Here is a 23,494-nt window from a genome sequence, read left to right as displayed (position 1 = left end):
AGGGAAGTTGAAAGGTCAAATATACTGTTAAGATTTTCTACTGCCAAGTTTACACCTTCACTATTACAGTGAAACCTGTTGTCCAGGAAATTGTCTAAAAGGGATTGAATTTGTTGTTGCCTAATTGTTTTTTTGGTAGGTTTCCAAACTGCATTCTGTTGGGGAATAATCAGAATTAGCAGTAGTGGGAGGAGTTATAGCTAGCAGCAATAGTAGGAGGAGTTATAGCTAGCAGCAGAAGTAGGAGGAGTTATAGCAAGCAGAAATAGTAGGAGGAGTTATAGCTAGCAGCAGAAGTAGGAGGAGTTATAGCTAGCAGCAGAAGTAGGAGGAGTTATAGCTAGCAGCAGTAATGTCATATAGTAATCATGTGGTAGGGGCTGGTTATAGTAGTAGTAATGTAGTAGTAGTTATGAGGTAGGAAGTATAATGTGTATATATACATGTATGTATGTATTTATGTATTGTTGGGGAATAATCAGAATTAGTTGGTAACATAGGTAAGATGTTTTATATTCATCATATGCTGGTAAGTTACTTCTTCTTCTTCTACTTTTTACTCATCAGAATGTGTTTGTATAATACTGTGGCCGGGTTGCAGTATCTGTTCTCTGTCAAGACTAAGTTGTTTGAGCCGGAGAGAGGGGAGAGGTCAAGCGTGTATCTCTTGGCTCCACAATGTCTGTGTGCCAGTCAGTGTGTCTCTGTGATCTTGTCAAGATAGGATGGATTTGATATATGGCTGTTGATATGGAGGATTGGTTTATGGTTCTGGGTTTGAGTAAGGAGACAAAGCTGAACGATGTATTATGTCTATGCTGTCTGGCTAGTTTTGTTTTTTGGCTATTAAAGGATCTCAGCTGCAATGTGTAAAGGACTCTCAGAGAATTCATTTATAGACACTGAATTGATCTGAGAGTCACAGGGTTGTGATGGAGCTCATATAATTAAAGATGGACTTTATGATAACTCTGACTTGTGTTGTGGTTTGCTCCCATGATTTGGTAAATAGAGGAAATTTCCACGACAATTCCACAATAGCATTTCTTAATGTTACTCAGTTCCTTTGGCTTTGATGCCTCATGATTGAGTATTGCTCTGTTCAGGTAGACTGTGATTTTGCTGTGGTCTGATAGGGGTGTCTGTGGGCTGACTGTGAACGCTCTGAGAGACTCTGGGTTGAGGTCAGTGATAAAGTAGTCTACAGTACTACTGCCAAGAGATGAGCTATAGGTGTACCTACCATAGGAGCCCCCTCGAAGCCTACCATTGACTATGTACATACCCAGCGTGCGACAGAGCTGCAGGAGTTGTGACCCGTTTTTCTTTGTTATGTTGTCATAGTTGTGCCTCTCTCTGTCTCTCTCTCTGTCTCTCTCTCTGTCTCTCTCTCTGTCTCTCTCTCTCTGTCTCTCTCTCTCTCTCTCTCTCTCTCTCTCTCTCTCTCTCATGCTGTCTCTCACGCTGACTCTCTCTGTCTCTCTCTCTCTCTCGCTCTCTCTCTTTCGCTCTCTCTCTCTGTCTCTCTGTCTGTCTGTCTGTCTGTCTGTCTCTCTCTCTCTCTCTCTGTCGCTCTGTCTCTCTCTCTGTCTCTCTCTCTCTCTCTCATTCCCTCATGCTCTCTCTCCATCTATTTCTCTGTCTGTCTGTCTGTCTGTCTCTCTGTCTGTCTCTCTGTCTGTCTGTGCCTGCCTGCCTGCCTGCCTGCCTGCCTGCCTGCCTGCCTGCCTCCTCCCTCCCTCCCTCCCTCCCTCCCTCCCTCCCAATTTCAATTGTGCAAATAGTTAAAGTACAAAAGGGAAAATAAATCAACAGAAATATGGGTTGTATTTACAACGGCGTTTGTTCTTCACTGATTGCCCTTTCAGGTCACGAATCTCACTGCTGTTTTGTCACACTGTGGTATTTTGCATTTTTTATTTCACCTTTATTTAACCAGGTAGGCTAGTTGAGAACAAGTTTTCATTTACAACTGCGACCTGGCCGAGATAAAGCAAAGCAGTATGACAAAAACACAGAGTTACACATGGGATAAACAAACGTACAGTCAATAACACAATAGAACAATCTATATACTATATGCATTAAATACCCTTGTCTGTCGAAACGTTGGACCTAAATATTTTTGTATCTGAGCTCCTAGAGAGAGCGGCTCTCCTTTATTTTTTAAGCAATAAAGTGGCGAAGTAATTACAATTTAGCAATTAACACTGTGCAGATGTGCAGATGAGTGCAGATGAGGATGTGCAAGTAGAAATACTGGTGTGCAAAAGAGAAGAAAAACAAAAACAAATATGGGGATGAGGTAGGGAGTTGGTTGGATGGGCTATTTACAGATGGGCTATCACAGCAATCAGTAAGCTGTTCAGATGTGTTTAAAGTTAGTGAGGGGGATATGAGTCTCCAGCTTCAGTGATTTTTGTAATTTGTTCCAGTCATTGGTAGCAGAGAAATGGAAGGAAAGGCGGCCAGACGAGGTGTTGGCTTTTGGGGGTGACCAGTGAAATATACCTGCTGGAGTGCGTGCTATGGGTGGGTGTTTCTATGGTGACCAGTGAGCTGAGATAAGGCAGGGCTTTACCTAGCAAAGACTTATAGATGACCTGGAGCCAGTGGGTTTGGCGACGAATATGTAGCGAGGGCCAGCCAGCGAGAGCATACAGGTCACAGTGGTGGGTAGTATATGGGGCTTTGGTGACAAAACAGAGGGCACTGCATCCAATTTGCTGAGTAAAGTGTTGGAGGCTATTTTGTAAATGACATCGCTGAAGTCCAGGATTGGTAGGATAGTCAGCTTTACGAGGGCATGTTTGGAAGCATGAATGAGGGAGGCTTTGTTGCGATATTGGAAGACGATTCTAGATTTAATTTTGGATTGGAGATGCTTAATGGAGTCTGGAAGGAGAGTTTACAGTCTAGTCAGACACCTAAGTATATATAGTTGTCCACATATTCTAAGTCAGAACCATCCAGAGAAGTGGTGCTAGTCGGATGGGCGGGTGTGGGCAGCGATCGGTTGAAGAGCATGCATTTAGTTTTACTAGCATTTAAGAGCAGTTGGAGGCCACAGAAGGAGAGTTGTATGGCATTGAAGCTCGTTTGGAGGGTTGTTAGCACAGTGTCCAAAGAAGGGCCAGAAGTATAAAGAATGGTGTCGTCTGTGTAGAGGTGGATCAAAGAATCACCAGCAGCAAGAGTGACATCAATGATGTATACAGAGAAGAGAGTCAGCCTGAGAATTTAACCCTGTTGCACCCCCATAGAGACTGTCAGAGATCCGGGCAACAGGCCCTCTGATTTGACACACTGAACTCTGTCTGAGAAGTAGTTGGTGAACCAGGCGAGGCAGTCATTAGAGAAACCAAGGCTGTTGAGTCTGCCGACAAGAATACGGTGATTGACAGAGTCGAAAGCCTCGGCCAGGTTGATGACGACAGCTGCACAGTATTGTCTCTTATTGATGGCGGTTATGATATCGTTTAGGACCTTGAGCGTGGCTGTGGTGCACCCGTAACCAGCTCGGAAACCGGATTGTATAGCGGAAAATGTACAGTGGGATTCGAAATGGTCATTGATCTGTCTATTAACTTGGCTTTCAAAGACTTTAACCTGTTGCTTCTACTCGGGACGCTTGCGTCCCAACTAGAGCTCTGGAAATGCAAATGCGCTACGCTAAATGCTAATAGTATTAGTTAAAACTCAAAAGTTCATTAAAATACACATGCAGGGTATCGAATTAAAGCTACACTCGTTGTGAATCCAGGCAACAAGTCAGATTTTTCAAATGCTTTTCGGCGAAAGCATGAGAAGCTATTATCTGATAGCATGCAACACCCCAAAAGACCCACAGGGGACGTAAACAAAATAATTAGCATTTCGGCGTTACACAAACCGCACAATAAAATAGAAAACATTCATTACCTTTCACCATCTTCTTTGTTGGCACTCCTAGATGTCCCATAAACACTATTTGGGTCTTTATTTCGATTAAATCGGTCCATATAAAGCCTAGATATCGTTATATGTAGACTGTGTGATAAACGAAAAAAACATCGTTTCAAAACGTAACGTCATTTTTTAAAATTCAAAAAGTCGACGATAAACTTTCACAAAAACACTTCGAAATACGTTTGTAATGCAACTTTAGGTATTAGTAAACGTTAATAAGCGATAAAATTCATCAGGAGGCGATGTAAAGATCATTAGCTGTCCGTCTGGAAAAATGTCCGGCTAGAAACTCAACGAAAATATCCGGTCCTAGACCGGAGGAGATACGGTGTCCTGTATGTGTTTGACCAAGAAAAAACTCAAAGGGAAATGACAAGACTCTAGACGCCGTGTGGAAGCTGTAGGTACTGCAACCTCAGTCAATTAATTGTGGTTCACGTTTATCAATGGGTTCAAGTAGCGCATGGATATATTTTCCCCATTTTCAGTGATCAGTTTTTCCTGTGCTTTTCGATGTAAATGCCGTTCTGGTAAAGCCACAGCAGTGATTTAACCAGTTTTTTAAACGTCTGAGTGTTTTCTATCCACACAGACTAAGCAAATGCATATACTATATTCCTGGCATGAGTAGCAGGGCGCTGAAATGTTGCGCAATTTTTAACAGAATGTTCAAAAAAGTAGAGGGTCGACTTAAGAGGTTAATAGGGCAGGGCAGGATGGATACAGGGATGTAACAGTTTGGGTCTAGAGTCAGGGCAGGATGGATACAGGTCTGTAACAGTTTGGGTCTAGAGGCAGGACAGGATGGATATAGGTCTAACAGTTTGGGTCTAGAGGCAGGGCAGGATGGATATAGGTCTGTAACAGTTTGGGTCTAGAGGCAGGGCAGGATGGATATAGGTCTGTAACAGTTTGGGTCTAGAGGCAGGGCAGGATGGATATAGGTCTGTAACAGTTTGGGTCTAGAGGCAGGGCAGGATGGATATAGGTCTGTAACAGTTTGGGTCTAGAGGCAGGGCAGGATGGATTTAGGTCTGTAACAGTTTGGGTCTAGAGGCAGGGCAGGATGGATATACTGTAGGTCTGTAACAGTTTGGGTCTAGAGGCAGGGCAGGATGGATATAGGTCTGTAACAGTTTGGGTCTAGAGGCAGGGCAGGATGGATATACTGTAGGTCTGCAACAGTTTGGGTCTAGAGGCAGGGCAGGATGGATATACTGTAGGTCTGCAACAGTTTGGGTCTAGAGGCAGGGCAGGATGGATATAGGTCTGTAACAGTTTGGGACTAGAGGCAGGGCAGGATGGATATAGGTCTGTAACAGTTTGGGTCTAGAGGCAGGGCAGGATGGATATAGGTCTGTAACAGTTTGGGTCTAGAGGCAGGGCAGGATGGATATAGGTCTGTAACAGTTTGGGTCTAGAGGCAGGGCAGGATGGATATACTGTAGGTCTGCAACAGTTTGGGTCTAGAGGCAGGGCAGGATGGATATACTGTAGGTCTGCAACAGTTTGGGTCTAGAGGCAGGGCAGGATGGATATAGGTCTGTAACAGTTTGGGTCTAGAGGCAGGGCAGGATGGATATAGGTCTGTAACAGTTTGGGTCTAGAGGCAGGGCAGGATGGATATACTGTAGGTCTGCAACAGTTTGGGTCTAGAGGCAGGGCAGGATGGATATACTGTAGGTCTGCAACAGTTTGGGTCTAGAGGCAGGGCAGGATGGATATACTGTAGGTCTGTAACAGTTTGGGTCTAGAGGCAGGGCAGGATGGATATACTGTAGGTCTGCAACAGTTTGGGTCTAGAGGCAGGGCAGGATGGATATACTGTAGGTCTGTAACAGTTTGGGTCTAGAGTGTCTCCCCCTTTGAAGAGGAATCTCAGATGATACAAAAGAGAGATTGAACAGCATTAGGGGTTGCAACAATGACGGCGGATAGTTTTAGGAAGAGTGGGTACAGATTGTCAAGCCCAGCTGATTTGTAGGGATCCAGATTTTGCAGATCTTTCAGAACATCTGTCTGTATTTGGGTGAAGTAGAAGTGGGGGAGGACTTGGGCAAGTTGCTGCGGGGGGTACAGAGCTGTTGGAAAGGGTTGGGTGGAAAACATGGCCAGCCATAGAGAAATGCTTATTGAAATTCTCCATTATTATGGATTTATCAGTGGTGACAGTGTTTCCTAGCCTCAGTGCAGTGGGCAGCTGGGAGGAGGTGCTTTTATTCTTCATGGACTTTACAGTGTCCCAGAAGGAGGTGCTCTTATTCTCCATGGACTTTACAGTGTCCCAGAAGGAGGTGCTTTTATTCTCCATGGACTTTACAGTGTCCCAGAAGGAGGTGCTCTTATTCTCCATGGACTTTACAGTGTCCCAGAAGGAGGTGCTCTTATTCTCCACTGACTTTACAGTGTCCCAGAAGGAGGTGCTTTTATTCTCCATGGACTTTACAGTGTCCCAGAAGGAGGTGCTCTTATTCTCCATGGACTTTACAGTGTCCCAGAAGGAGGTGCTTTTATTCTCCATGGACTTTACAGTGGCCCAGAAGGAGGTGCTTTTATTCTTCATGGACTTTACAGTGGCCCAAAACTTTTGGGAATTAGTGCTGCAGGAAGCTGTTTGAAAAAGCTAGTATTTTTTCCTGACTGAATGTGTACATTGGTTCCTGGTCGAGGGCAGTCGAGTCTGGAGTGAACCAAGGGCTACATCTGTTCTTAGTTCTACATTTTTTGAAAGCGGCATGCTTATTTAAGATGGTGAGGAAAGTACTTTTTAAAGAACAACCAGGCATCCTCTATTGACGGGATGAGGTCAATATCCTTCCAGGATACATCCGGCCAGATCGATTAGAAATGCCTGCTTGCAGAAGTGTTTTAGGGAGCGTTTGACAGTGATGAGGGGTGGTCCATAATGGATGCAGGCAATGAGACAGTGATCGCTGGGTGAAAACAGCAGAGGTGGTCCGGATGGTATCTATGAGTTGTTTACGGATTTAGGGTTGTACCTGGTAGGTTCCTTGATAATTTGTGTAAGATTGAGGGCATATAGCTCAGATTGTAGGACGGCCCGGGGTGTTAAGCATATCCCAGTTTAGGTCACCTAACAGTACGAACTCTGAAGCTAGATGGGGGACAATCAATTCACATATGGTGTCCAGGGCACAGCTGAGAGCTGAGGAGGGTCTATAACAGGCGGCAACAGTGAGATACTTGTTTCTGGAGAGATGGATTTTTAAAAGTAGAAGCTCGAACTGTTTGGGTATGGACCTGGAAAGTATGACATTACTTTGCAGGCTATCTCTGCAGTAGACTGGATAGTATGACAGAACTCTGCAGGTTATCTCTGGGGTAGATTGCAACTCCGCCCCCTTTAGCAGTTCTATCTTGAAGGAAAATGTTGTAGTCGGGGATGGAAATTTCAGAATTTTTCTTGGCCTTCCTAAACCAGGATTCAGACACAGCTAGAACATCCGGGTTGGCAGAGTGTGCTAAAGCAGTGAATAAAACAAACTTAGAGAGGAGGCTTCTAATGTTAACATGCATGAAACCAAGGCTTTTACGGTTACACCCAGTACATATGGAAGTTGATCAACATTGGGTTTGTTTTCAAATTCTTTATGGAGCTGTGTAATCTGAGGGAAACACGTGTCTCTGATATGGTAATACATTTGGCAGGAGGATAGGAATTGCAGCTTGGGCATATAGCCTGTCTTCTCTTGAGAGCCAGGTCTGCCAATGACATTTTTTCATGATAGCAAGGCTATGCTCATTGAGTCTGTACATAGTCAAAGCTTTCCTTAATTTTGGGGTCAGTCACAGTGATCAGGTATTCTGCCGCTGTGTACTCTCTGTTTAGGGCCAAATAGCATTCTAGTTTGCTCTGTTTTTTTGTTAATTCTTTCCAATATGTTAAGTAATTATCTTTTTGTTTTCTCATGATTTGGTTGGGTCTAATTGTGTTGCTGTCCTGGGGCTCTGTAGGGTGTGTTTGTGTTTGTTATCAGTCCTCGTACCAGCTGGCAGAGGGGACTATTCTCATGGTGAATCTCTCTGTAGTTAGGGCTTTGTTATGTAAGGTTGAACCGGGTTTGAGAATCTTATTTTTAGGTGGTTAAAGAATTGGATTGCTCTATTCTTGATTTTAATAATTAGCTGAAATCGTTCTAATTTAGTTATGCATAGATTTTTTGGTGTTTTAAGTTGTACACTGAGGATGTTTTTGCAGAATTCTGCACTCATTCTCAATTTGGTGTTTGTCCCATTTTGTGATTTCTTGGTTGGTGACCCCCGACCTCACAACCATAAAGGGTAATGGGTTCTATAACTGATTCAAGTATTTTTAGCCAGATACGAATTGGGATGTGACATTTATACATTTCTATTGATGGCATAGAATGCCCTTCTTGCCTTGTCTCTCAGATCGTTCACAGCTTTGTGGAAGTTACCTGTGGCGCTGATGTTTAGGCCGAGGTACATATCATTTTTTGTGTGCTCTAGGGCAACAGTCTTCTAGATGGAATTAGTATTTGTTGTCCTGGCAAATGGACCTTTTTTTGGGAACAACATTATTTTTTGCCTCACTAATTTTACTGTCAGGGCCCAAGTCTGATAGAATCTGTGCAAAATATCTAGGTGCTGCTGTGCACCCTACTTGGTTGGGGACGGAAGCACCAGATCATTAGCAAACAGTAAACATTTTACTTCAGAGATTACTAGGTTGAGGTCTGGTGCTGCAGACTGTTCTAGAGCCCTCACCAATTCATTGATATACATTCACAACATGGCATACATACACAACATGGCATACATACACAACATGGCATACATACACAACAAAAGTATGTGGACACCTGCCCATCAAACATCTTACAAAATCATGGCGTTCATATAGAGTTGGATCCCCTATTGCTGCTTTAACATCCTCCACACCTCTGGGAGGTCTTCCCACTAGATGTTGGAACATTGCTGCTGGTGACTTGCTTCCATTCGGCAACAAGAGTATTGGTGAGGTCGGACATTGATTAAGGGCGATTAGGCCTGGCTCACAGTCGAAGTTCCAATTCATCCCAAAGGTGTTCAATGGGCTTGAGGTCAGGGCTCTGTGCTGGCCAGTCAAGTTCTTTCACAAAGATCTCGACAAACCATTTCTGTATGGACCTTTGTGCACAGGGTGACTGTCGTGCTGAAACAGGAAAGGGCCTTACCCAAACTGTTGCCACAAAGTTGGAAGCACAGAATCGTCTAGAATGTCATCGTATGCTGTAGCGTTAAGCTTTCCCTTCACTGGAACTGAGGGGCCCGAACAATGAAAAACAGCCCCAGACCATTATTCCTCCTCGACCAAACTTTACAGTTGGCACTATGCATTGGGGCAGGCAGCGTTCTCCTGGCATCCGATGGTGAAGCGTGATTTATCATTTACCAGAGAACACGTTTCCACTGCTCCAGAGACCAATGGCAGTCCAATGGCAGTCAAATGGCAGTCCAATGGCAGTCCAATGGCAGTCCAATGGCAGTCCAATGGCAGTCCAATGGCAGTCCAATGGCAGCCCAATGGCAGTCCAATGGCAGTCCAATGGCAGTCCAATGGCAGTCCAATGGCAGTCCAATGGCAGCCCAATGGCAGTCCAATGGCAGTCCAATGGCAGTCCAATGGCAGTCCAATGGCAGCCCAATGGCAGTTAGCTTCACACCACTCCAGCCGACGCTTGGCATTGCGGATGCTGATCTTCGAAGAAGTTTCCATGGAAACCCATTTAAATAAAGCTCCTGACGAACAGTTTGGAACTTGGTAGTGATTGGTTGCAACTGAGGACAAGAGACCATTTTTTCAGCGATACTTTTACTTCAGCACTCGGCGGTTCCGTTCTGTGAGCTTACGTGTTTTACACCTTTGAGGCTGAGCCTTCGTTGCTCGTAGACATTTCCACTTCACAATAACTGGGGAAGCTCTAGCAGGGCCGAAATTTGACAAACGTGATGTCATCCTATGACGGTGCCACATTGAAAGTCACTGAGCTCTTCAGTGAGGACATTTTACTGCCACGTGTTTGTCTATGGAGATTGCATGGCTGTGTGCTCGATTTTAAAGACCTGTCATAGCCGAATCCACTCATTTGAAGGGATGGCCACATACGTTTGTATATATAGTGTATGTGGGGTGGTGTGTTTATGTAGTGACTATAACTGCCTTGGAAGTGAGGGATCTAACATTAGGTAGCCCCATTTTGAGATGTGAGGTATCACAATCTCTTTCAATAATGGCAGGAATGGAGGAGGTCTTTATTCTAGGGAGATTGCTAAGGTGAACACCGCCATGTTTAGTTTTGCCCAACCCAGGTCGAGGCACAGACACGGTCTCAATGGGGATAGCTGAGCTGACTACACTGACTGTGCTAGTGGCAGACTCCACTAAGCTGGCAGGCTGGCTAACAGCTTGTTGCCTGGCCTGCACCGCTCCCTGGCCTATTTCATTGTGGAGCTAGATACGGTATGTGCGTAGGATACCTGCTGTTTGTGTGTGAATGTAAGTGTGTAAGGAGCCAGCATAAAATGAATGGTTTTGTATTGTGGACTTCAGAACATTCTCGTGAATAAACATTTGACTATTGTAGGCTGGGCCTCTGTCTGTTTTCATTTCAACCAGTATCTTACAAATTCTGGGTTGCAGACTGAGTAGTTAATTGAAGTTCAGTTTATGAACATTGAGAACATTATTATCTTAACAGGGAGTTGGAGCCCTGTCTATGTTGGTAGATAAGATGAGAGCACCCCTCCAGCTAGGATGGAGTCCGTCACTCCTCAGCAAGCCAGGCTTGGTCCTGTTTGTGGGTGAGTCCCAGAAAGTACCAATTATCTACAAATTCTATCTTTTGGGAAAGGCAGAAAACAGTTCTCAACCAGCGATTGAGTTGTGAGACTTTTCTGTAGAGCTCATCACTCCCCCTAACTGGGACGGGGGCCAGAGAGAATTACTCGATGCCGACACATCTTTCTACCTGATTTACACGCTGACGCTATGTTGCGCTTGGTGACCTCTGACTGTTTCATCGTAACATCGTTTGTGCCGACGTGGATAACAATATCCCTAATCTCTCTACACTGGCCAGTTTTCGCCTTTGCCAGCACCATCTTCAAATTAGTCCTAACGTCGGTAGCCCTGCCCCCTGGTAAACAGTGTATGATCGCTGGATGCCCCCTTAAGTCTATTAGCGGGTAATGGAGCCCTGCCCCTAAGGTAAACAGATTTGTCAGAGCTAATGGTAGCCCTGCCCCGTGGTAAACAGATTAGAATTTGGCCATGGTTGTTCCGGTTTTGGTCACAGATTGCCCCCATTGTGCTTTTTGACCCCCTGGTAAACAGATTAGCCTTAACCTCGGTAGCCCTGCCCTGGTAAACCCGTAGTGATCGCTCAGATTCTTTAAGTCTAATGTGCGGGTAATGGAGCACCCATGCCTAAGGTTTTCAATTTGTCAGCGCTAATGGTGGAATTCTGTTTTTTGTTCTTGTTTATTTATTTTTGAGATCTTTTGAGGCTTTTATGCTATACTACCACCCATTTATTTTTGGGAGGATTACCTTTTGTTCTTGTGGAATTTCTTTGAGGTTGAATGGAGTTACATGTTTTCCTGAAGCACTTTCTTTTACTCCAGAAATACACAGTTGTCCGTACTGCTGTGTCTGCCTCATTTATCTACTATCTGTACTTATTGGTGGCACAGTTGGTTCATCCTTTTCTACACTGAAAGACCCGGGTTGCCTAATTCTCGCCGTTCTGGGTCCTGACAGAGACCAGAGAAGGCTCGGCTCTTCTCCGACTCCTGTTTATTAATGGGGAGACCCGGTTGAAAGTTTCTGTCGGCTGAATGTTAGCTACACCGCAGTTGAGCGTTCCTACAGCATTTCCCTCCAGAAAGCATCATGTTAAAGTTACTACTGGGGGACTGTGTGGAGGATTTAGAACTATCTGTACTTACAGATGGCATCATGTTAATGTTACATACTTTCCTGGACACTGAAATGACCCTTTGCCAGATAAAGCATCATGTTAATGTTACTACTGGTTGGCTGGTGGAGGTCATAAGGTAGACCATGTCCAGATAAAGCATCATGTTAATGTTACTACTGGTTCTGGTGGAGGTCCTGCTAAATGACTTCCAGATAAAGCAAATATTAATGTTACAGCTACTGGTTGAATGGTGGATATTATGAGAACAGCACTGCAGATAAAGCATCATGTTAATGTTACTACTGGTTGGCTGGTGGAGGTCCTGAAGAACCACATCCAGATAAAGCATCATGTTAATGTTACTACTTAGCTTCGGCTGGTGGAGGTCCTGTTGAACCACGTCCAAATAAAGCATAATGTTAATGTTACTACTGGTTGAATGGTGGAGGTCCTGATGAACCAGGTCCAGATAAAGCATCATGTTAATGTTACTACTGGTTGGCTGGTGGAGGTCCTGATGAACCACGTCCAGATAAAGCATAATGTTAATGTTACTACTGGTTGGCTGGTGGAGGTCCTGATGAACCAGGTCCAGATAAAGCATCATGTTAATGTTACTACTGGTTGGCTGGTGGAGGTCCTGATGAACCACGTCCAGATAAAGCATCATGTTAATGTTACTACTGGTTGGCTGTTGGAGGTCCTGATGAACCATGTCCAGATAAAGCATCATGTTAATGTTACTACTTAGCTTCGGCAGTTGGAGGTCCTGACGAACCAAGTCCAGATAAAGCATCATGTTAATGTTACTACTGGTTGGCTGGTGGAGGTCCTGACGAACCACGTCCAGATTAAGCATCATGTTAATGTTACTACTGGTTGGCTGGTGGAGGTCCTGTAGAACCATGTCCAGATAAAGCATCATGTTAATGTTACTACTGGTTGGCTGGTGGAGGTCCTGGAGAACCACGTCCAGATAAAGCATCATGTTAATGTTACTACTGGTTGGCTGGTGGAGGTCCTGGAGAACCACGTCCAGATAAAGCATCATGTTAATGTTACTACTGGTTGGCTGGTGGAGGTCCTGTAGAACCATGTCCAGATAAAGCATCATGTTAATGTTACTACTGGTTGGCTGGTGGAGGTCCTGTAGAACCATGTCCAGATAAAGCATCATGTTAATGTTACTACTGGTTGGCTGGTGGAGGTCCTGACGAACCACGTCCAGATAAAGCATCTGGAGTGAAAGATGAATTGTAACGAGTGAAAACGTTGAATGAAAAAAGTTGAGGGATGGAAAAACAAAAATATATATAAACGGTAATTAAAAAGTATAAACCGTAAAGTTGTCAGGTAGCAAAGTAAGGTCAGCAACAAAACGCACAGCAGGATGTAAACAAGTCTACAAGTTGTGACCGGAAATGACGATAACAAATCTAGATGTGAGGGTTAAGATGTGGGAAGATGGGGGGGTAAGATGGAGCAGGTGGTGCGGTAAGGTGGGGGTGGGGTGGGGGGGTAAGATGGAGCAGGTGGTGCGGTAAGGTGGTGGGGGGTAAGATGGAGCAGGTGGTGGGGGGTAAGATGGAGCAGGTGGTGCGGTAAAGGTGGGGTGGGGTGGGGGGTAAGATGGAGCAGGTGGTGCGTAAGATAAGGTGGGGGGGGGTAAGATGGAGCAGGTGGTGCGGTAAGGTGGGGTTGGAGCAGGGGGGTGTGGTAAGATGTGAGGGGGTGGTGTGGTAAGATTGTGGGGGTTAAGATGTGGAGGGGGTGGTGTGGTAAGATGTGAGGGGGCAGGTGTGGTAAGATGTGAGGGGAGGAGGGGTAAGAGGTGAGGAGGGAGGTGTGGTAAGAGGTGAGGGGGAGGTGTGGTGGTAAGATGAGAGGGGGTGGTGGTAAGGTGAGGAGGGAGGTGTGAGGGGAGGTGTGTGGTAAGATGTGGGGGAGGTGTGGTAAGATGTGAGGGGGGAGGTGTGGTGAGGTGGGGGTGGTGTGGTACCATTTTACATTTACATTTAAGTCATTTAGCAGACGCTCTTATCCAGAGCGACTTACAAATTGGTGCATTCACCTTATGACATCCAGTGGAACAGTAGTTAAAAAAAAATGTGCATCTAAATCTTTTAAGGGGGGGGGGGGGGTGAGAGGGATTACTTTATCCTATCCTAGGTATTCCTTAAAGAGGTGGGGTTTCAGGTGTCTCCGGAAGGTGGTGATTGACTCCGCTGTCCTGGCGTCGTGAGGGAGTTTGTTCCACCATTGGGGGGCCAGAGCAGCGAACAGTTTTGACTGGGCTGAGCGGGAACTGTACTTCCTCAGTGGTAGGGAGGCGAGCAGGCCAGAGGTGGATGAACGCAGTGCCCTTGTTTGGGTGTAGGGCCTGATCAGAGCCTGGAGGTACTGAGGTGCCGTTCCCCTCACAGCTCCGTAGGCAAGCACCATGGTCTTGTAGCGGATGCGAGCTTCAACTGGAAGCCAGTGGAGAGAGCGGAGGAGCGGGGTGACGTGAGAGAACTTGGGAAGGTTGAACACCAGACGGGCTGCGGCGTTCTGGATGAGTTGTAGGGGTTTAATGGCACAGGCAGGGAGCCCAGCCAACAGCGAGTTGCAGTAATCCAGACGGGAGATGACAAGTGCCTGGATTAGGACCTGCGCCGCTTCCTGTGTGAGGCAGGGTCGTACTCTGCGGATGTTGTAGAGCATGAACCTACAGGAACGGGCCACCGCCTTGATGTTAGTTGAGAACGACAGGGTGTTGTCCAGGATCACGCCAAGGTTCTTAGCGCTCTGGGAGGAGGACACAATGGAGTTGTCAACCGTGATGGCGAGATCATGGAACGGGCAGTCCTTCCCCGGAGGAAGAGCAGCTCCGTCTTGCCGAGGTTCAGCTTGAGGTGGTGATCCGTCATCCACACTGATATGTCTGCCAGACATGCAGAGATGCGATTCGCCACCTGATCATCAGAAGGGGGAAAGGAGAAGATTAATTGTGTGTCGTCTGCATAGCAATGATAGGAGAGACCATGTGAGGTTATGACAGAGCCAAGTGACTTGGTGTATAGCGAGAATAGGAGTGGGCCTAGAACAGAGCCCTGGGGGACACCAGTGGTGAGAGCACGTGGTGTGGAGACGGATTCTCGCCACGCCACCTGGTAGGAGCGACCTGTCAGGTAGGACGCAATCCAAGCGTGGGCCGCGCCGGAGATGCCCAACTCGGAGAGGGTGGAGAGGAGGATCTGATGGTTCACAGTATCGAAGGCAGCCGATAGGTCTAGAAGGATGAGAGCAGAGGAGAGAGAGTTAGCTTTAGCAGTGCGGAGCGCCTCCGTGATACAGAGAAGAGCAGTCTCAGTTGAATGACTAGTCTTGAAACCTGACTGATTTGGATCAAGAAGGTCATTCTGAGAGAGATAGCGGGAGAGCTGGCCAAGGACGGCACGTTCAAGAGTTTTGGAGAGAAAAGAAAGAAGGGATACTGGTCTGTAGTTGTTGACATCGGAGGGATCGAGTGTAGGTTTTTTCAGAAGGGGTGCAACTCTCGCTCTCTTGAAAACGGAAGGGACGTAGCCAGCGGTCAGGGATGAGTTGATGAGCGAGGTGAGGTAAGGGAGAAGGTCTCCGGAAATGGTCTGGAGAAGAGAGGAGGGGATAGGGTCAAGCGGGCAGGTTGTTGGGCGGCCGGCCGTCACAAGACACGAGATTTCATCTGGAGAGAGGGGGGAGAAAGAGGTCAGAGCACAGGGTAGGGCAGTGTGAGCAGAACCAGCGGTGTCGTTTGACTTAGCAAACGAGGATCGGATGTCGTCGACCTTCTTTTCAAAATGGTTGACGAAGTCATCTGCAGAGAGGGGAGGAGGGGGAGGATTCAGGAGGGAGGAGAAGGTTGCAAAGAGCTTCCTAGGGTTAGAGGCAGATGCTTGGAATTTAGAGTGGTAGAAAGTGGCTTTAGCAGCAGAGAGAGAAGAGGAAAATGTAGAGAGGAGGGAGTGAAAGGATGTCAGGTCCGCAGGGAGGCGAGTTTTCCTCCATTTCCGCTCGGCTGCCCGGAGCCCTGTTCTGTGAGCTCGCAATGAGTCGTTGAGCCACAGAGCGGGAGGGGAGGACCGAGCCGGCCTGGAGGATAGGGGACATAGAGAGTCAAAGGATGCAGAAAGGGAGGAGAGGAGGGTTGAGGAGGCAGAATCAGGAGATAGGTTGGAGAAGGTTTGAGCAGAGGGAAGAGATGATAGGATGGAAGAGGAGAGAGTAGCGGGGGAGAGAGAGCGAAGGTTGGGACGGCGCGATACCATCCGAGTAGGGGCATTGTGGGAAGTGTTGGATGAGAGCGAGAGGGAGAAGGATACAAGGTAGTGGTCGGAGACTTGGAGGGGAGTTGCAATGAGGTTAGTGGAAGAACAGCATCTAGTAAAGATGAGGTCGAGCGTATTTCCTGCCTTGTGAGTAGGGGGAAGGTGAGAGGGTGAGGTCAAAAGAGGAGAGGAGTGGAAAGAAGGAGGCAGAGAGGAATGAGTCAAAGGCAGACGTGGGGAGGTTAAAGTCGCCGGTAAGATGTGAGGCGGGAGGTGTGGTAAGATGTGAGGGGGAGGTGTGGTAAGATGTGAGGGGAGGTGTGATAAGTAGTGGGGGAGGTGTGATAAGTAGTGTGGGGAGGTGTGACAAGTAGTGAGGGGGAGGTGTGATAAGTAGTGGGGGAGGTGTGACAAGTAGTGAGGGGAGGTGTGATAAGTAGTGGGGAGGTGTGGTAAGATGTGAGGGGAGGTGTGACAAGTAGTGAGGGAGGTGTGACAAGTAGTGAGGGGAGGTGTGATAAGTAGTGAGGGGAGGTGTGATAAGTAGTGGGGGAGGTGTGATAAGTAGTGAGGGGAGGTGTGATAAGTAGTGAGGGGAGGTGTGACAGTAGTAGTGAGGGGAGGTGTGACAAGTAGTGAGGGGAGGTGTGATAAGTAGTGAGGGGAGGTGTGATAAGTAGTCAGGGGAGGTGTGATAAGTAGTGAGGGGAGGTGTGACAAGTAGTGGGGGAGGTGTGATAAGTAGTGAGGGAGGTGTGATAAGTAGTGAGGGGAGGTGTGATAAGTAGTGAGGGGAGGTGTGACAAGTAGTGAGGGGAGGTGTGATAAGTAGTGAGGGAGGTGTGATAAGTAGTGAGGGGAGGTGTGATAAGTAGTGAGGGGAGGTGTGATAAGTAGTGAGGGGAGGTGTGACAAGTAGTGGGGGAGTGGGGGAGGTGTGATAAGTAGTGAGGGGAGGTGGGAGGTGTGACAAGTAGTGAGGGGAGGTGTGATAAGTAGTGGGGAGGTGTGATAAGTAGTGAGGGGAGGTGTGATAAGTAGTGAGGGGATAAGTAGTGAGGGAGGTGTGATAAGTAGTGCGGGGAGGTGTGATAAGTAGTGAGGGGAGGTATGATAAGTAGTGAGGGGAGGTGTGATAAGTAGTGAGGGGAGGTGTGATAAGTAGTGAGGAGGTGTGTAAGTAGTGAGGGGAGGTGTGATAAGTAGTGAGGGGAGGTGTGATAAGTAGTGAGGGGAGGGTGTGATAAGTAGTGGGGAGGTGTGATAAGTAGTGGGGGGAGGTGTGATTAGTAGTGAGTGGGAGTGTGATAAGTAGTGAGGGGAGGTGTGATAAGTAGTGAGGGGAGGTGTGATAAGTAGTGAGGGGAGGTGTGATAAGTAGTGAGGGGAGGTGTGATTAGTAGTGAGGGGAGGTGTGATAAGTAGTGAGGGGGAGGTGTGATAAGAGTGAGGGAGGTGTGATAAGTAGTGAGGGGAGGTGTGATAAGTAGTGAGGGGGAGGTGTGATAAGTAGTGAGGGGAGGTGTGATAAGTAGTGGGGAGAGTGTGATTAGTAGTGAGGGGAGGTGTGATAAGTAGTGGGGGAGGTGTGGGAGGTGTGATAAGTAGTGAGGGGAGGTGTGATAAGTAGTGAGGGGAGGTGTGATAAGTAGTGAGGTGTGAGTGTGTAGTGAGGGGAGTAGTGAGGGGGTGTGATAAGTAGTGAGGGGAGTGTGATAAGTAGTGGGAGGTGTGATTAGTAGTGAGGGAGGTGTGATTAGTAGTGAGGAGGGGAGTGAGGGGAGGTGTAAGTAGTGAGGGGAGGTGTGATAAGTAGTGAGGTGTGGAGATGTGATAAGTAGTGAGGGGAGGTGTGATAAGTAGTGAGGGGAGGTGTGATAAGTAGTGAGGGGAGGTGTGATAGGAGGTGTAGTGAGGGGAGGTGTGATAAGTAGTGAGGGGAGGTGTGACAAGTAGTGAGGGGAGGTGTGACAAGTAGTGAGGGGAGGTGTGATAAGTAGTGAGGGGAGGTGTGATAAGTAGTGAGGGGAGGTGTGATAAGTAGTGAGGGGGAGGTGTGACAAGTAGTGAGGGGAGGTGTGACAAGTAGTGAGGGGAGGTGTGATAAGTAGTGAGGGGAGGTGTGATAAGTAGTGAGGGGAGGTGTGATAAGTAGTGAGGGGAGGTGTGATAAGTAGTGAGGGAGGTATGATAAGTAGTGAGGGGAGGTGTGATAAGTAGTGAGGGAGGTGTGATTAGTAGTGAGGGGAGATGTGATAAGTAGTGAGTTGTGGGGAGATGTGATAAGTAGTGAGGGGAGATGTGATGATAAGTAGTGGGGGAGGTGTGATAAGTAGTGGGGGAGGTGTGATTAGTAGTGAGGGAGGGGAGTAGTGTGATAAGTAGTGAGGGAGATGTGATAAGTAGTGAGGTGTGGGGAGATGTGATAAGTAGTGGGGAGGTGTGATAAGTAGTGGGGGGAGATGTGATAAGTGTGTGAGGGGAGGTGTGACAAGTAGTGGGGGAGGTGTGATAAGTAGTGGGGAGAGTGTGATAAGTAGTGAGGGAGGTGTGATTAGTAGTGAGGGGAGGTGTGATTAGTAGTGAGGGGAGGTGTGATAAGTAGTGAGGGGAGGTGTGATAAGTAGTGAGGGGGAGATGTGATAAGTAGTGAGGGGAGGTGTGATAAGTAGTGAGGGGAGGTGTGATAAGTAGTGAGGGGAGGTGTGATAAGTAGTGAGGGGAGGTGTAATAAGTAGTGAGGGGAGGTGTGATTAGTAGTGAGGGAGTGAGGGGAGGTGTGATAAGTAGTGAGGGAGGTGTGATAAGTAGTGAGGGGAGGTGTGATTAGTAGTGAGGGGGAGATGTGAGGGGAGATGTGATAAGTAGTGAGGTGTGATAAGGGAGATGTGATAAGTAGTGAGGGGAGATGTGATAAGTAGTGAGGGGAGGTGTGATAAGTAGTAGGGGGAGGTGTGATTAGTAGTGAGGGGAGATGTGATAAGTAGTGAGGGGAGATGTGATAAGTAGTGAGGGGAGATGTGATAAGTAGTGAGGGGAGATGTGATAAGTAGTGAGGGGGAGGTGTGATAAGTAGTGGGGGAGATGTGATAAGTAGTGAGGGGAGGTGTGACAAGTAGTGGGGAGGTGTGATAAGTAGTGGGGGAGATGTGATAAGTAGTGAGGGGAGGTGTGATAAGTAGTGAGGGGAGGTGTGATAAGTAGTGAGGGAGGTGTGATTAGTAGTGAGTGGGGGAGATGTAAGTAGTGAGGGGAGATGTGATAAGTAGTGGGGAGGTGTGATAAGTAGTATGTGATAAGTAGTGGGGGGGATAAGTAGTGAGGTGATAAGTGAGTAAGTAGTGAGGGGGAGGTGTGATAAGTAGTGAGGGGGAGGTGTGATAAGTAGTGAGGGGAGGTGTGATAAGTAGTGAGGGGGAGGTGTGATAAGTAGTGAGGGGAGGTGTGTGATAAGTAGTGAGGGGAGATGTGATAAGTAGTGGGGAGATGTGATAAGTAGTGAGGGGAGGTGTGATAAGTAGTGAGGGGAGGTGTGATAAGTAGTGAGGGGAGGTGTGATAAGTAGTGAGGGGAGGTGTGATAAGTAGTGGGGGGGAGATGTGATACGTGGTGTTTCTGCCTCTCTGTGCCTGGGGGACTGTCTGGAAGTTTTTAATTTGGTTGGTGTGACTCAGACACTCACTCACTGTGTGTGTGTGTGTGTGTGTGTGTGTGTGTGTGTGTGTGTGTGTGTGTGTGTGTGTGTGTGTGTGTGTGTGTGTGTGTGTGTGTGTGTGTGTGTGTGTGTGTGTGTGTGATAAGTAGTTGAAACCACTAAACCATAGTAATTCTCTCTTTCCCCGTTAGCCTCCTGATGAACAACAGGATTCATGGTCTTCCTGTTCGCTCTTTTCAGACTCTGGTGCTGCTGGAGGAGCTGTGAGTACAAATCACTCCCTCATTCTGGGTCGTCCCAAATGGACGCCTGTTCTCTTTGTAGTGTGCTACTGTTGAGCTCTATGGGCCTCTATTGTTAAAATATAGTGCACTATATACGGAAAAGGGCTCACTTGGGATGCACGTCTGATACTCTGACATGTCAGTCTTTTATAAAATTAGAAAAATGATACATTCTCAATGGATGAACCTCAGTAGCTTGAAACGTGTACTATTGAAATTAAATAGTAAACCGCTGCAAGGAGGGAGAAGTGTAGGGGGGATTTCTGCTATTTCATCCAATTTCACCTTTCGTTTATTTGAATCTGGTTTTCTCTCTCTGTCTCTCTGTCTCTCTCTCTCTCACCCTCTTCTCTCTCTCTCTCTCTCTCTCTCTCTCCCTCGCCCCCTCCTCCTCTCTCTCCCGTGGCTCTCTTCCTACTCTCCCTGTTTTTTAGAGACCTGTCCAACAACCGGATTAAGGAGCTCCCCAAAAACACCTTTAAAAGCTTAAAGTCCCTCGTCAAATTGTGAGTCACAAATCTGTGTCCCAAAATGGTACACTATTCCCTTTGGTCTCTGGTCGAAACTAGTGCACTATATAGAGAGTAGGGTGCTATTTGGGACAACTTTGGTCAAAACTAGTGCAGTATATAGTGCAGGGTTCCTCAACTGGCGGCCCCCCAAGATATTTGAGCAAAACGATTATAAATGTCAAATAAAAATATTGCTCATAAATACATTGTTGGACATCACAGACTGGAAACGCGATACACCTGGCAGCCAGGCGAGGCGAGGGAGCCTGGGGAGCAGGGCGAGGCAAGGGAGCCTGGGGAGCCGGGCGAGGGAGCCTGGGGAGCCAGGCGAGGCAAGGGAGCCTGGGGAGCCGGGCGAGGCGAGGGAGCCTGGGGAGAAGGTCCCGGGTGAGGCGAGGGAGCCTGGGGAGCCGGGCGAGGCGAGGGAGCCTGGGGAGCCGGGCGAGGCGAGGGAGCCTGGCGGGCTGAGGCGAGGCGAGGGAGCCTGGCGGGCTGAGGCGAGGGTGGCTGGCGGACTGAGGCGCGGCGAGGGTGCCTGGCGGGCTGAGGCGGGGCATGGCATGGGATCTGGACGAGGCATGGCGTAGGTACAAGAGCGAGGATTGGCGTGGGAGCCGGAGCGAGGCATGGCGTTGGAGCCGGAGCAAGGCATGGCGTGGAATCCGGAGCGAGGCATGGCGTGGGAGCCGGGCGAGAAGGTCCCAGGCATGGCGTTTGTGCCTGGCAGGCGGTCCCAGGCATGGCGTGGGTTCCTGTCGAGCGGTCCGAGGCTTGGCGTGGGTGCCTGGAGAGCCGTCCGAAGCATGGCGTGGGAGCTGGCCGAGCAAAACGAGGCTTTCGAGCCAGCTGAGGCATGGAAGCCTGACGAGCCAGCTGAGGCATCCCCGATTGCTTCGACAGCGACACCTGAACTCGACGTCACCAACAAAAAAGGAGAAAAAGGAAGAAAAGGACAAAACTCCCTGATGCTTCCATTTGTGGTGTCTACATTCTGTAACGGTTCCGTAACTACAGACACTGGGAGTACAAGTACAGCCCTGGCAACATCTTCTCCACCAGCCCTTGCAACATCTTCTCCACTAGCCCTGGCAACATCTTCTCCACTAGCCCTGGCAACATCTTCTCCACTAGTCCTGGCAACATCTCCACCCCCCCCTCCCTGGCAACATCTTCTCCACTAGCCCTGGCAACATCTTCTCCACTAGCCCTGGCAACATCTTCTCCACTAGCCCTGGCAACATCTTCTCCACTAGCCCTGGCAACATCTTCTCCACTAGCCCTGGCAACATCTTCTCCACTAGGCCTGGCAACATCTTCTCCACTAGCCCTGGCAACATCTTATCGACCAGCCCTGGCAACATCTTCTCCACTAGCCCTGGCAACATCTTCTCCACTAGCCCTGGCAACATCTTATCCACCAGCCCTGGCAACATCTTCTCCACTAGCCCTGGCAACATCTTCTCCACTAGCCCTGGCAACATCTTCTCCACTAGCCCTGGCAACATCTTCTCCACTAGCCCTGGCAACATCTTCTCCACTAGCCCTGGCAACATCTTCTCCACTAGCCATGGCAACATTCTCTCCACTAGGCCTGGCAACATCTTTTCCACTAGTCCTGGCAACATCTCCACCCCCCCCTCCCTGGCAACATCTTCTCCACTAGCCCTGGCAACATCTTCTCCACTACCCCTGGCAACATCTTCTCCACTAGCCCTGGCAACATCTTCTCCACTAGCCCTGGCAACATCTTCTCCACTAGCCCTGGCAACATCTTATCGACCAGCCCTGGCAACATCTTCTCCACTAGCCCTGGCAACATCTTCTCCACTAGCCCTGGCAACATCTTATCCACCAGCCCTGGCAACATCTTCTCCACTAGCCCTGGCAACATCTTCTCCACTAGCCCTGGCAACATCTTCTCCACTAGCCCTGGCAACATCTTCTCCACTAGCCCTGGCAACATCTTCTCCACTAGCCCTGGCAACATCTTCTCCACTAGCCCTGGCAACATCTTCTCCACTAGCCCTGGCAACATCTTATCGACCAGCCCTGGCAACATCTTCTCCACTAGCCCTGGCAACATCTTCTCCACTAGCCCTGGCAACATCTTATCCACCAGCCCTGGCAACATCTTCTCCACTAGCCCTGGCAACATCTTCTCCACTAGCCCTGGCAACATCTTCTCCACTAGCCCTGGCAACATCTTCTCCACTAGCCCTGGCAACATCTTCTCCACTAGCCCTGGCAACATTTTCTTCACTAGCCCTGCGGAGCCTTCTCCTCTGCTGAGAAAATAACAGTCAGTTAGTTTCATTCTCACAGCCAGGGAAAACCATACAGGTCTGTCTGTTTGCTTGTCAGACAGAATCACTTGTTTACTTGTTTCTTACGTGTTGTCACAGGAACATATCCCATAATCCTTTGTTCCACATCTACCCGGGTCACTTTGACGACCTGACCCAGCTCCAGTCCCTGTGAGTGAAACACATACCGTATAGCCTAGCCTATCAGTACAGTACACTACCAGTACCTACCAGTACATCACCTACCAGCACAGTACACTACCATTACTTACCAGGACACTACCAATACCTACCAGTACAGTACACTACCATTACCTACCAACACATTACCTACCAGTACAGTACACTACCATTACCTACCAGTACATTACCTACCAGTACAGTACAGTACACTACCAATTACCTACCAGTACATTACCTACCAGTACAGTACAGTACACTACCAATTACCTACCACTACATTACCTAACATTACCTACCAGTACATTCCTACTATTACCGTACACTACCATTACCTACCAGTACATTGCATACCAGTACCGTACACTACCATTACCTAA

General features: G+C 47.9%; 1 protein-coding gene across 1 annotated transcript in view; it reads left to right on the top strand.

Annotated features, from left to right (window-relative positions):
- Positions 1 to 23,494, top strand: part of LOC135573810 (relaxin receptor 2-like) — a 217,333-nt gene that overhangs the window by 97,717 nt on the left and 96,122 nt on the right. The window contains exons 10-12 of the mRNA XM_065023998.1: positions 20,027 to 20,098; positions 20,554 to 20,625; positions 23,034 to 23,105. Of these exons, the coding sequence (XP_064880070.1) occupies positions 20,027 to 20,098; positions 20,554 to 20,625; positions 23,034 to 23,105 (216 nt within the window). The remainder of the gene's footprint in view (positions 1 to 20,026; positions 20,099 to 20,553; positions 20,626 to 23,033; positions 23,106 to 23,494) is intronic.

This window comes from Oncorhynchus nerka, linkage group LG10, assembly GCF_034236695.1.
Source record: "Oncorhynchus nerka isolate Pitt River linkage group LG10, Oner_Uvic_2.0, whole genome shotgun sequence".
Lineage (NCBI taxonomy): Eukaryota > Metazoa > Chordata > Actinopteri > Salmoniformes > Salmonidae > Oncorhynchus > Oncorhynchus nerka.
Note: the sequence above shows the minus strand (reverse complement) of the source record. Positions and strands in the feature narration are given on the sequence as shown.